Raw genomic sequence first — 14,568 nt, 5'->3', positions numbered from 1 at the left:
AGTATTGTTCCCTCACTGTGATTTGTAAGTTCTTTGAAGATGTACCGAAGCCTGTGTATCATATACCAATTGCCTGGTTACATCAAGAGCGAAGGTAACTGGCTTCGTAACTTACATCTTATCCTTTTGTCCACTGCTAGGGTATCTGTGCAGATCAAGTGAAAGTTTCAGGCCATCATCGCTACCAGAGAGTGGAGATGAATGAAAATGCACTGGCCGAGCTAAAAAAACTGTTTGATGCCAAATCTGAGCACCTCCACCAGACCCTGGCTCTGCATTCTTACACTTCTGTGCTCTCACGCTTGCAAGTGGAGTCTTACATCTACGCGTTACTCAATAGTTCGGCTGTTCTGAGATCTTTAGCAATTCATCAGGAAGGCCAAGGTGTGTAAGTAATGAAAGCCTCACTCTTTCTCGTGGTCTAAAATGAAAAAAGAATTCAGGGATACAGTCTGATCGATTGATTGTGTACTGATTTGATATTTATAAGGGACCACCATTTGTGCTTGCTGTCTTACTTGGCGTCTCCCAGTACAGGTTAGGATTGACACCTACCTTATATAACATTTCTTAAAAGCAGTGCCAGGTCTCCCTTCCCTGTGAACTGTCTTTCTCTGCTTCTCTAGGAAGCCAGAAGTTTGCTTTTTATCATTAATGACTCTTACTGTCCTAATTTATGTGCTTATTACCAATTCAAGTCCAAATACAGTTTCTGATTCTAAAAACCTAGAACCCTTTTTCATTCTCTTGTCTATTGCACTTTATTTTTGCTTGTCCATTTTGTTGGATTGTTTAATTTTCATCAGAACGTTTATAATGTTTTGTATTTTTAATTTTATTTTGGGATTTAAGAGATTAGCCTTTACTATATAATGCGTAGAAGTGTTAATTATGCAATTTTTATTTCTTGGAGAGATATTTGAATCCTTTAGATAACAAATCCTTCCCCTTGTGGTTTTCGTAACTAATCAAAGAGCTGGGAATGGCAGAGATCTGCTGATGTTTAAATAAAAAATAAATTTTGATGAAGTTAATTTTTTCTTGCTCTGAAGTATTTCACAAAGTTAAATACTTTTTTGGTTTCTATATTGGAAATGTGTATTTTGATGTAGCTTTCCTCCTTGGATTTTCATCTGAATTAAATATTTTGAGTAGTTTATTCTCATTGTTGTTGTTTTTTAAGAAGAGACACTAAAAATTCTCCCTGATACCATTTATAAGGGATTCATTTAATCCTGTTTTTAACTTACAGCTTCTAAACAGGTAGAGAGCATTCCCTCTGACCTGTGTCAGCTGAAGGAGTGTATTAGTGTCTTGTTCATGTTCACCAGGAGAGTTAATGAAGATACTCAGTTCCATGCTGATGTTCTTCTCTGGCTGCAGAAATTGGTAAGGAAATAGGCATGGTAGTCTTTCTGTTATTTCCCTGATAATTTAAGAATTATCTCTTATGTCCTCATAGTTTTTTCTTCAACAGCTTATTCAGCTAATTCGTTTAATGTGTTAGTGACTTTTTTTTTCGCTCATGACACACAGAAATAAATTATCCTTGTCTAGTGTCTTATTAAGCACATAGTGCTTTTCTCTCTGATAAACTTTATGTTCAATGATCTCTGGTCTTCAGTTTTGGAGGAAATGGAAGTGTGGGAAGTATGCTAAATTTAAGACTAGATGTGTATTCAGAATTTAGGTATGTTGTTCATATTAACTTTTGTTTAATCATATGTTAATGCTATACTTAAAAATTTTGTTTTAAGGGAAAAGAATCAGGTTTTGGGAAATTTAAGAAAGCTATTAGGTGTGTTATGGGATGAGGGGTTGTTTCTTGATTATGTTTCTCAATGGGGCTCCCTTGGGTGCTTCTTTTAGGTTCATACTAGAGTTCTTAGATATGGGCTTAGATTCTAAGCATGCTTCCTTGAATTTGAAAAACTTACAAACTGGAACTAGATTAAACTACTTGACTTATATCTATTCGTATATGGCCAGGAACATTAGTGTTTTGTAATTTGCCAGATAGTAAAAATTGGGTTTGCAGAGAAACTGCTTATGATATGTTTATCATAGTGCTCATAGATTCTTAGTCCTCTGTGTACCTCTGTGTAGAAACTCAACCAGTCAATGGTATATCTTATGTCTGGTTACTCTTTTTGAAAGATCACATGTATTTAAGTACCAGATAAGTGATTGCACTAGGCCCCTAGAAATAGTTGTCTTTTTAAACAGTAAAACTGTACGTCCTTTGTTGTTCAGGTATCAGTGTTACAAAGAGTGGGCTGTCCTGGAGATCACCTCTTCCTTCTAAACCATATTCTTCGATGCCCAGCTGGTGTTAGTAAGTGGGCTGTTCCTTTCATCCAGGTATGATGAATGACTTTATAATTTTGAGGAGAATGGGGGAGATTTTGTTAAACATTGTTCCTGAAGAAGTTGCTTTCAGAAATAAGCCTACTTAAAATATATTGATATTTAAAATAAAATTATTAGGATATATCCAGCCTATATTCATAGGAGTTATTATGCTACAACTTCTTGGGCCACTGAAAATTGATGAAGTTAAGGTAAAGATGCAGAAGTTCAGTTGTAGTGTGGCTTGGTAGTTTCAGTAGTATTTAATCCTGTAAAATTTCTCTGCAGGAATGCTTGCTAGGACTTTTTTCTGTAATATTCGACATGACTTCCTAAATTAATCCATCCTGCACTGCAGTTGGTGCAGGTAAAAAAGAAACCACCAGCATCTCAGAGTTCCTTAACACTAGCAGAGGTTTCACGTCTGCGTCGTGATTTAGGCATTGATCGTATGGTTTATGGTTTCTTCTCTCTGCTGCCTGCCTTTGGGTTGTGTTGTTACTCATCGCAGCCCCTTCAGATGGGTGGGTAGGAGCCAAATGTGTGGCAGGTTCCTTCTCATGGTATCTTTTCTCTAGTATTTCTTGTGGTAAGAAATTTGGATTGTTTAAGGTAGAAGGAAGTTTTTTTTTTTTTAAATCTCATCTTTGGATTAAAATAGCAGTATAATCCTCCTTCCCATATTACATCAGGTAATTGATGTAAGTGACTGAGCTGCCCCTCTTCTGTGAGTGCACAGAGCCCAGTCAGTACTGCCAGGTAGCCCCTGAGGTGTTTTCACTCTTCTGGATGAGGAGCCAGTTCCACCTCTATTTTCTTAACAGCTCCCTTGTCAGAATGCTGGAGAACTAAGACTATGGCTACTTGGGTTGTTGGTTTTCTTCAGTATGCCTTTTCCTTTTCTGGTTTCAGATCAAAGTGTTGAATAACCCATCAGGAGTCTTTCATTTTATGCAGTCCCTTGCCCTGCTAATGTCTCCTGTCAAGTAAGTGTGGAAGAGCTTCGTAAAGTAGAAATTAAAATGTTCTGTCAAACAATTGGCTTCCTAAACTGCCCAGATCCACGCAATTGCTAAGGGAAGAGTCAGCATTCCAGAATTTAACAGTTCAGCTTCTCTTGGGGTTTAATACCCTTTGTCCTAAAGTGACCCTCTTAACTGCTTTTTGTTTTTTTTTTTAAACTGATTAACTTTTTTGGGTGCCCATTTTTAATGGACCTGCCATTCCGGCCATATATGTCATTGTGGTGCTGTGGGGAGAAGAAAAGTTTCTTTCCTTCGAAGGAGAGATTTAATGGCAGAGGTAAAAAAGCACAGTCAAAGAGATTCAAGTGCTAAATTGTGTGGAGCTATGATCAATGCCGGAGAAGGCAATGGCACCCACTCCAGTACTCTTGCCTGGAAATCCCATGGATGGAGGAGCCTGGGAGGCTGCAGTCCATGGGGTCGCTAAGAGTTGGACATGACTGAGCGACTTCACTTTGACTTTTCATTTTCATGCATTGGAGAAGGAAATGGCCACCCACTTCAGGGTTCTTGCCTGGAGAATCCCAGGGACGGGGGAGCCTGGTGGGCTTCTGTCTATGGAGTCTCACAGAGTTGGACACGACTGAAGCGACTTAGCAGCAGCAGCAGCATGATCAATGCTTCCCAGGTGACACCAGTGGTAAAGAACTCACCTGCCAATGCAGGAGATGCAAGAGACACAAGTTTGATCCCTGGCTTGGGAAGATCCCCTGGAGAAGGAGATGGCAACCCACTCCGGTATTCTTGTATGGAGGATCCTATACAGAGGAGCCTGGTGGGCTACTGTCCATGGGGTCGCAAAGAGTCGGACATGACTCAGCTGCATACACACACAATTGATCCAGTAGAAATGAGTAAAGAGTAGAGTGAAGTAGTCAGAGGGTTCCAGGTGAATGAGCCGGATTTCAAAAATGGAACTGATTTCAGCGGGAGAGGAGTGGGGAGGCCACTGTAGGGGGAGAAGTGAGCAGCGGCCCAGAGTACAGGGAAGCATGGCTGTGCAGGGGCACGTCGGAGGTCAGCTGGGCTGGAGTGAAGGGGTGTGTGGGAGATGCTGATAAAGATGGACAACTAGGGGGGAGTCAGATTATAGAAGACCTAGAAATTAAGAGAGTTTTGAGATGGTTTGGCTTTTGTAGCAATTGAGGGTTTTTGAATATGGGTAAAAGTTGTATTTAAGGAAGATTAGGGTGGACTGGAGGTAGAAGATATGCTTCTGCTTCACTGAGTCATGGTTGCAGAGGTCTGGCTCTCCTGGCTCTGGAGTCCAGTCCGGCATCTAGAGGGCACATCCTTACGTGGGGAGAAAGCAGGCTATGTCCAGGGGGCCTGGAACTGCGTTACTACCATGGGCTCTTGGTCCAGGAAAGCCTGTCTTCCCCTGGACCTGAATTGAGGTGATGGCAGTGGGAAGAAGGTGGGAAACTGGAAGGTCATCTTCCCAGGAAAGGATTAAGAAGCTGATGAAATAAAGAAAATGTGGGAAAGGCGTGGCTCAGACCTATCTCTGTAGACTGTGATTCTGACTGACTGAGAGGGTGTTGGCAGCCCTCAGAGACTGAAAAGAAAAAGGAGAGCTGTCAGGGAAGGAGGAAGATTTGTGGTCTTTGGGCATTATGGGAGGACGTGTCTGAGTGACAGCTACCAGTGGACACGTGGAGCTCTATGGCTGGAGCCCCTCGGGTTGGAAGCTGGAAGTCACGGAGGAGAGCTCCTGGTGGAAGGACGGAATGGATGAATTTTCAGGGTCAAGCCAGAGAGGAAGGAACAGAGAGCTGAGAACCACGTTTCAGAGACGACACTTGTCTGGTTACACCGACTTGTTAGGTCCAGCCAGCACCATGTGAAAGCCTAGCCGGCAGGAGTTCCCCTAGATTCCTGTCTCTCACCGCCTGGATACAGGGACTGTTCCTACATGTGTGTTTAGATGTGCTTTTCCCCCAGCCAGCTTCTGCATTACCTGCAGATTACCCTTTATTCAGTGAAGCATGTTTCCGGAACACTTTGTGGGCCAGTTAGAACTCAGGTGCCACGCAGTCCTGGGTGTGCAGAGGCCCCACTGGAGGCGGGTGCTGTGCTGGCATAGCCACTTCTCTTTACTCACCCGGGAGGGCTGTGGCCTCTACATCACCGATAGTGAGGCTTTGGTCTCCTTGAGTTTTAGCCAGTTATTATTTCTTGTTTTCTGATTCAAACCACTTGGAGATTGGGTTGATGTCGACTCTTCTTCAGGGTGAGTAGACAATCCAGAATGCATGCGGTGGGCTCTCTGTGTTTATGTTTATGTGATTGGAGCGGTTTCCTTTGTCCTTTAGAAACCGAGCCGAGTTCCTGTGCCACATGAAGCCCAGTGAGTGGAATCCATCCTCGGGGCCTGCGTCCGGGACGTGGACTCTAGTAGACGAGGGGGGAGAAGAGGTAACTGTCATATCTGCAGCGTTTTGATGAATCATTTCTGAGCCCTCTCATGTGCCAAGTATCATTGTAAGCTCCTCTCACGTATTAGCCCATTTAATTCTCCCAACAGCCCCATGAGGCAAGTACTGTTTTCATCCCATATTAGAGATGAGGAGACAGGTGCAGAATGGGGGTGAGGGAATTTGTCCCAAATCACAAGTCTCGAGCCTTCGTACTGAGCCAGTGTCTGGTGCCTCCCTTTTCCAGACCGTCCCTGTATAGCTGGGAGAGTTTGGACCTGGAAGTGTTTACATACTACATACACTTATCTATTAGGATTTTCTTTTATGTAGCATCCATTTTCTGGGCTTGGGATCTCACCTACAGATACTCTGAGCCTTTCTAATAAAGAGCTGGATCTTACCAAGGTGGGCTTCCCTTGTGGCTCGGCTGGTAAAGAATCTGCCTGCGATGTGGGAAACCTGGGTTTGATCCCTGGGTTGGGAAGATCCCCTGGAGAAGGGAAAGGCTACCCACTCCAGTATGCTGGCCTAGAGAATTCCATGGACTGTATAGTCCATGGGGTCCCAAAGAGTCAGACACAGCTGAGAAACTTTTACTTCTTAGGAAGGTTCTGCCTTAACACTTACAAACTTTCTTATCTAGATCTTCTCATTTGAAAGATAGAAGATAATTTCCTGTTTTTAGTGAGAATTTATTATCAAAATCCAGTTTATCAAGGTAACATTTATTGATTTTTCTTTCTACTATTACACGTGGCTAGTATATTGGTAAGCATTTTTTTTTTTCCCTTCCAGCTAGTTATCTGCCTGCCCTAGTGTGTTTTTATGGTCCAAATCCAGATTTGACGTGCTTGTCCAGGATTGGCCAGGAACTAAACTAAATTTACTGAAACCTCTTCTCTTTAAAAGGAGTTGAGAGTTTTCAGTGGACACTCCTTAGAATGACATGTGGCAGCTGTGGGCTCATGTCTCTGTATTTACCCAGCTGTTCATTCAGAAGCAGGAGCCTTCTGGCTCAATGTGCTTTTCCTGGGACTTGTGGGAGTTGGGAGATGGTGGTAAATGATGTGGAGTTGCAGAGACTGAACAGTTCTTCTGGAAAGAGCTTCTCGGGTACAAATTGGTCTTCTAAAGATTGTAATGGAGCAGGTTCCCCCCCGCCCTCCCCAATCCCCACCCCAAGACTGGTCTCTCTTGAGAGAGGTGTCTTTTTTTCTTATAGGTTTCCTGCATTTAATCCCAAAGATGGGTGATGGTTAAGGACTCTGGAATGGTGCCTTAGCTCTCACTGGGTGTTGAGTGGATTCAAGAGCCTGGGGTGGGAACGCTGGCAGTGCTGTTGACTCAGAAAAGGCCGAGGGTGGAAGGCACCATGCATCGCCCACATCAGTGATTTCTTGATACTGGCTGTTTATCAGGACCACCTGGGCAACCTTGCCCCAGTCTACACCCAGCTATCCAAATGTTTAAAGCCTCCATGGTGATTCTGATGTACAGCCAGAGTGGAGAACTACTGCTCTGGGTAGAATTTCTGAGGTTCTTATTCGCTAACTGTTTAGCATGTGTAAGAGGGTAGAAATGAGTGGCTTCAGGAAATTATGAATAAATTGCATTAGTCCCTTGTTGAAATTGAGTTGATAATTCATCAGGATCTCTGGGTCTTTTTACAGTATTCCTTTTTTTTTTTTAAATTAAAAAAAACTAAAGATTATTTACTTATTTCTGGCTGTGCTGGGTCTTGGTTGCTGCACACAGGCTTTCTCAGTTACAGCAGGTGGCGGCTCTCTTCACTGCAGTGGCTTCTCGCTGCCCGCCGAGCACAGGCTCGAGGGCGCTCGGGCTTCAGTAGTTGTGGCGCACAGGCTCAGTAGTTGGGGCGAGCAGGCTTTAGAGCTTGGGCTCGCTACTGGGGAGCATAGGCTTAGTTGCCCTGTGGCACATGGAATCTCTCTGGACCAGAGATTGAACCCGTGTCCTCTGCATTGGCAGGCAGATTCTTAACCACTGGACCATCAGGGAAGCCCCAGTATTCCCTTTTGAATGTAGCGTATCTTAGGTCACAAATCAGTTTGGTTTCTAAGGAGACTTTAGTGCTGTGTATCAAACAAAAAGGGCTTCCCTGGTGGCTCAGTAAAGAATCCACCTACAATGCAGGAGATGTGGGTTCGATCCCTGGGTTGGGAAGATCCCCTGGAAAAGGAAATGGCAACCCATTCCATTATTCTTGCCTGGGAAGTCCCATGGACACAGGAAACTGGTGGGCTACAGTCCTTGGGGTCTCTAAAAGAGTCATACTTGACTTAGCAATTAAACAACAATAGTTGAATAAAACCCCCCAACTGTTTCCTGTATGTGAGCTCCGTGTATGACCACTGTTATTCTTATCCTGTTTTCAATGGTACTGATTGATGACAGAACTTCAGATGTCCATAGCAAATGCTAATTGCTTCTTGACAAGTCAGTTGACTATTGCAGTAAACTTGTATTTGGGGGAAAGAAGAGGCTTTATAGATAAAATAACTTGGACTCGAGTGCATGGTTCTTTAATTGATATTGTCAAAGCACTGAGATTTACAGTAAGATCCCAATTCTAGAGGAATTCATCTAGAATTGGGATAGAAATCTAATGAGAGCAGTTTCAGCCACTGAAGAATGGATATGACTTGGTACACATAAAATTGTACTTGCAGTGTTAGGGGATTTATAGGTCATCTAATAGAAAGGATAGTATAAGTCTCTGTCCTGGAGGGGAAATCCATGAGGACTCATGAGAATACTGCTCGTGTACCACTGAGACCTGTGACAATGCAGCTCCTGTAACTCTGGACCATGGTGTCATCTTGTCAAATCAACTGATAAGACTGCATCTTTTTCCTTAGGATGAAGACCCTGAGACCAGTTGGATTCTCCTTAATGAAGATGACTTGGTTATTCTTCTGTCACAGTTCCCATTTCATGAACTGTTTCAACATCTTCTTGGGTTTAAAGCAAAAGGTAGACTAATTTCTTCTGTCATATGTAAAATATGGTAGGGGCAAGCTCAAACACAGGAACTTAGCATCAGGTCTTATATATTGGGTGGGCTCCTAATTTTGGGTTCCCCTGTGCCTGGCTGTACTATGCAGAGATGCTTGTGTCTCTGTGGTGAGGCTTCTTTCCCCTCTCTTGTGATTGTAGTTTCCTCCGTGGTGCTTAAATACAAAAGGTCGACTAGCTTGCACATCTCCCAGCTCTAATAAATGGTTTTGGTTTTGTACTTCATCTCAAGTTCCCCATTTCACATTGGTATAGGAGCCAGAGCACAGGATTCTCTATCTTGACTTATTTCTTCCTTAATATGTTGACATCCGTATCTTTCAGTGTTTTTCCACTGTAATTACAATTTTTTTCCTTTTCTTTGATGAACTTTTAGGTGATTATTTACCCGAAACAACAAGACCTCAAGAGATGATGAAAATTTTTGCCTTTGCTAACTCCTTAGTGGAACTTCTGGCAGTGGGGCTAGAAACCTTCAATAGAGCACGCTATAGGCAGTTTGTCAAGCGAATTGGTTATATGATCAGGTAATACTGCTCTTGGTATATCTATTAACCCTGGTTAGTCACAGACAATGTATAATTGTGATGGTGGGCATTTTATTGGTACAGTTCATGTCTTATTTCTCATAAAAGTAAGAATTTTTTTCTTCACCCTCTACTAGATGGGAATTTTAAATAAATACTTCTAGCCAGAATATTTGGTTAATTATCTCAAATTTAACTGGTTTGTTAGACAATTGTTCTTGCAGTCAGGATCTTCCAAGCAGTTGGGTTGACCTTGGTCAGAGCGAAGGGGTTGAAGAAAACACAGAATCTTTCTCCTCCTTTATTCTCTTCTCTTCTGCTTCCTAACTTTTGCCTAGTTGTCATGTAGCTGGGGAAAATTGGCAGTAGTTCTTTTGAACTATTATTTCCCTGTTTTCTCTCTTATTTACTCTTATTCTGATTTCTGTAAAATACCAGAAAATTGCAGACTTCATCAGTGGCTCCTGTATTTGAATTGGGAAAGCATTATCATTCACTTGTGTGAAAGATAGGTTTTTGTTTTCATTATCAAATAGGAGTAAATTCATTGAATTAACTTACATCCAAGAGGATTCTGTATCATCAGTCTATTTTTATGGTGCATATAAATACATAGCTATTTCATCCAACTTCCCTTACCTTGAAAGAAAACTTACAAAAAACTACAAAATTTCCCCTCCTTCCGTACTTTTGTTTGTAAAGCATAATTGATTTTAATTATTTCAGATATATATCCATCACATTCATAAAGCCAGGTAATGATTTAGGATGCCTGGAATTCTTAAGCTCTCCGCAGTCAGGCTTTTCCTCCCAGCACCACCCAAACAGCTCTGAAGAATGAAAGTTGCTAATGAACTTTGTGCTACTGACTAATCCAGTCGCCACCTCTCAGTCTTCATCTTGATTTATCTCTCACACAGTTTATACAGCAGCCTTCATCACGATGGTCATGTTTCCTTAAAGCATTTTCTTTGCTTGACTTCCAGGATACCACGTTCTCCTGTTCCTTTCACTGGCTGTTCATTTTCTGCCTCCTTGGTTGTTTCATTCTTACCTCCTAGACTTCTTAATGTTGGAATGCCTCAGGGCTTCATCCCTGGACTCCTTTATCCAAACTTACTTCTTGGGATTTCATCCATTCCCATGTCTTTGAGTATCATCTAAATACGGTTAACGTTCTGTGTTCTATTTCCATTTCGTACCTTTCTTTTAGCTTGTATTGAATATATCCAGCTTCCAACTCGGCAGCACTTGAATGACTTATGATCATTATAATTGAATTTTCCCCAAATGGGCTCACTTTCCCCACCTCTCAAACTGCTGCTCTCAGTCTTCTCAGTTTCAGTAAGTGCCAGTTTTTCTGGCCAAAGCACTAGTTTCATCGTTGACTTTTCTTTTTTACAGTGCATCCAATCTAACGGTCAGTTCTGTCATCTTTTCTGCCATCTTTCAGCAAACCTAAGATACATTTTGTACCACTAAGAAAGAAAAAAATGCCACCAGATTATGATGTTCTCAATCTTGATGCACCTTCTAGTTGTAGAGATTAAAATGTGAAGGGTGTGCATCCTTTGAATTAGTGAAACATGCTGCTCTTCGAATCCAGCCTCTTCTCACCGTGCTCACTGCTGCCACCACAGTTCATTTTTAGTTATGTCTCACCGATTATCACAGTAGCCACCTGACTTGTCTTCCTGCTCTTGCCCTCCCTCCCCCACACCCCCAGCTTATTCTTACAACAGCTACCAGTGTTTCTTGTAAATCATGAGTCAGCTCATATCACTCCTCTGCTCAGACCCAGCTGCTCCCAGTCTCATTCAGAGTAAAAGCCAGTATGCACAGTGGCCTACAGGACTCTTCACGACTGGTTTCTTGTCTCTTTAATTTCCTCTCCAGCTATTCTCTCTCTCATTTACTTTACTTTAGCACATTGGCTGCCTTGCTGTTCCTCCAACACAATGAACATACCTCAGAGCCTTCACTCTGGTTGCTTCTTCAGCCTGGGTGCTCTTCCCTTAGATAGCCCGAGACTGCATCCAGCCTTTGCTCATGGGTCCCTCTTCAGTGAGGCCCCTCCTCACCAACACACCCGTAAACCTTTATTCTTCTCTCCTACTGATTTTTCTCAGTGTCACTTATAGTTGTGTGACAGACTGTGCATTTTGTTTATTGTCTGTGTGCCTTCCACTCAGTGTCAGCTCCATGAGGGGAAGGTTTTTTCCCTCCGTTGCATCCCCTTTAGCACCTGGAAGATAGTAGGCAACAAAGACATGTTGACTGAAGTAATGTTTCAAATGTAATGTAACGGTGCCGGTGTTGAGTGCGTTCACACACAGTGCCGCCTTGTCTGTCTTCACGCTCAGGATGACCCTCGGTTATGTGAGTGACCACTGGGCCCAGTATGTGAGCCACAGCCAAGGCTCAGGACTGGCCCTGCAGCCCTACTCCGTGGAGAAACTACAGGTTGAGTTTGATGAGCTCTTTTTGAGAGCTGTCCTACATGTCCTGAAAGCCAAAAGGTAAGAAGTGTGATAACTGTCGAGAAATAGCTCCTTGGCTAGTGGGAAGATTGGAGTGGAAGTCATTGACTGAAGTAGGGCTCTTATAATAACATCAGCATATTTCATCTGTTTTTTATCTTGGGTTAATGTTTGGGATTTAGTTTCCTTGTCTGTAGTATTGCCTGAAATGATCCTGACTTTCAGGTTTCCTTCAGTCTTAAAAATAACCTGATTCTGCTATCTCAGTTTTGCCATCCTGAACTTTTGGGGTAACTTTGAGCAGGGGATGAATTATATTTCACACCCAACTCTGGTGTCCCCAGTGGGGCAGAGTAGGCACTCAGTACGTTGTTCAAGTTGCCTGCCTGTGTGGATTTAAAGTCTAGGACTGTCTTGGGTCTGGGGTCCTCCTCCCCCACCTTGACTGTGTTCTCATCTCGCCACTGTTGCTGCTGCTCACAGCCTAGGGTACATTTTTGGCAGAGGTGGGGCATGACCACTCATCCTGCACTGTCTTCCCTGAGTTTCTGCCCAAGTGTGGGAATGGGTTCTGCTTCAGCACTCTGCCCCCCTCCCCCACCCCCCAGCTCCACTCATGAACTGCTGGCTCCCCTTCTGAGCTGTTGTTCTGAGCTGTTGGCACTCTTGCCTGGCCTCATAGTCTCAGCCCCTTGTTTTTGTGTGTTGTGTGGTGGGTTTGAGTCCTGGTCTGCCAAGACTGTTACCTTAGGCAAATCACTTAACATCTGTGGTCTCACTTGGTGCATTTATAAAGTGGAGATGACGATGATGATACAGCTTGTTCCATTGACCTCGTGGATATGTTATGAGGATGAAATGCAGTAATATGTGGAAAGTAATATTTTTAAACCATAGAAGACTTTTCAAATGTAAGTGGTGGCTGTTTTTGTGTGGTTTCAAATGAAGAACAGAATAACTGCTCACTTAGAGAAAGAAAGATTAGTATTCTTTGACTAAGTCTTAAAACTACTGTGAGGCACTTAGAAGGCGTGTGTCTAAGATAAGGAGAACGTGGGCTGAGAAATTCGTTAGATTATTCCTGTCCATATTTGGTGGTCTCCTGAGGTGTGCCAGGTCTCTGCTAGCGGTTCAGTGCAGGAACACCTGCTCACTGAAGCCGGCCTCCTGCTGCTTGGGAAAAGTCTTCCAAGTCCGATCTGTCACCCGATCTTGTGTTTGTTTAGCTGAGAGGCAAGGCTTTTCTAGAAGACTGTAGTTCCTTACTAGGTCTTATGCGCTGAGCTGTGAAGCCTCCTGAATTACATTGCATATGTAATTCACACAGGTAATTGCTTTACATTTCAAAATGCTGAGAGCTTTTGTTCTTGAGTATAATTTATGTCAGAACACATCATATGAGAATCAGGTATGAATATCATATGAGAATCAGGTATTTAAAACTATGAAATTTAAATTTATTTGCCACTCCTGTGGAAATTTCTGACGGTAGCTATTCCCTCAACCTAAAAAAAAAAAACGCACAAACCCAAACTGGAAGATAGACTACAAAAACCTAAACCAGACTTCCTGCATGTCTGCCCTATAGGAATTTTGTAGCTGGAAATATTTACTGCCTAATGACATTACTTTTAAGGCCTCATTGTTGGGTGATCCTTTATATAAGAACGTCCAGTCCCATGTAAGGTGTTGGATAATTATTTAATAAGACAGAAGCCTGACCCACTTGAACTTAGAGAAATCTAGCTGTTGCTTTTCAGAGTCAAGGTCAATTGTGGTTTGGACTACTAGTGGCCTGGTGGGCCACAGACATGGGTTAAGTGTGCACTATTTAATTTCTGTTTTTCTTAATAAACATTACTTATAATTGATTTAATTATAGTTTTGCCCCAAAACAACAGTTATGAGTGCCTCCCCATTTTTCTTTTTTAGATTTTTTGAGATAAAATTCATGTAACAGAATATTAATAAGCATTTATTGAGTATTGTTTTTGAGATACTAGTTTAAGTAGACTTGGTTTCTGCTGTCAAATTGCTGTATGCTGGTATGTGTTCCTAAATTGGACATTTATATTTCTCACTGTGTACTTTAAGGAACAATTGAGTCTTGAATTATCTGGGGTGACTGTAAAAAAAAAAAGTCCAAATTCTTGGGCCCCAGCTGTGACCTACAAACACAGAATCTCTTAGGTGGATCTTGGGAGTCTGCATTTTCCATAAAGTCTCAGGTGATTTTTCTGCCCACAGTGGTGTGAGAAACACTGATAATGGGTATGATAATGCCATAGACAGGTATGGTTAGAATTTCATAGTAGTGCTGAGGAGAATACATTAGGGAAGGCTTCACAAATGGAGGGATGGCACTCTGTAGTTGGGGAGTTCTCTCTGGGCTTGTCCAGAAATTAGTTGATGTTTAGTTGCTAAGTTGTGTCTGACTCTCTTGTGACCCCATGGACTGTAGCTTGCCAGGCCCCTCTGTCCATGGGATTTTCCAGGCAAGAATGATGGAGTGGGTTGCTGTTTCCTTCTCCAGGGGATCTTCCCGATCCAGGGATCAAACCTGGGTGTCCTGTGCGTCTTCTGCATTGCAGGTAGATTCTTTACTGCTGACCCACCAGGAAAGCCCCTGTGCAAAAGTGGTCTGATGAGAGCAGAGAGGGCTTGGCTGGGAATGTGGGTCTGAGCTTCTTTTGGAAGGCTTTGAATTTGGAGCTGAGGAGTTTGAACTTCA

At 42.6% G+C, this 14,568-nt stretch overlaps 1 protein-coding gene across 1 annotated transcript in view; it reads left to right on the top strand.

The window, feature by feature from the left end:
* The window catches only part of EPG5 (ectopic P-granules autophagy protein 5 homolog), a 126,070-nt gene that overhangs the window by 15,210 nt on the left and 96,292 nt on the right, over positions 1–14,568 (top strand). The window contains exons 3-10 of the mRNA XM_043443845.1: positions 141–384; positions 1,253–1,389; positions 2,254–2,361; positions 3,262–3,335; positions 5,690–5,792; positions 8,674–8,788; positions 9,207–9,357; positions 11,721–11,876. Of these exons, the coding sequence (XP_043299780.1) occupies positions 141–384; positions 1,253–1,389; positions 2,254–2,361; positions 3,262–3,335; positions 5,690–5,792; positions 8,674–8,788; positions 9,207–9,357; positions 11,721–11,876 (1,088 nt within the window). The remainder of the gene's footprint in view (positions 1–140; positions 385–1,252; positions 1,390–2,253; positions 2,362–3,261; positions 3,336–5,689; positions 5,793–8,673; positions 8,789–9,206; positions 9,358–11,720; positions 11,877–14,568) is intronic.

The sequence above is a fragment of the Cervus canadensis genome, chromosome 23 (assembly GCF_019320065.1).
Source record: "Cervus canadensis isolate Bull #8, Minnesota chromosome 23, ASM1932006v1, whole genome shotgun sequence".
Lineage (NCBI taxonomy): Eukaryota > Metazoa > Chordata > Mammalia > Artiodactyla > Cervidae > Cervus > Cervus canadensis.
This window is presented reverse-complemented; position numbering and strand designations above follow the sequence as displayed.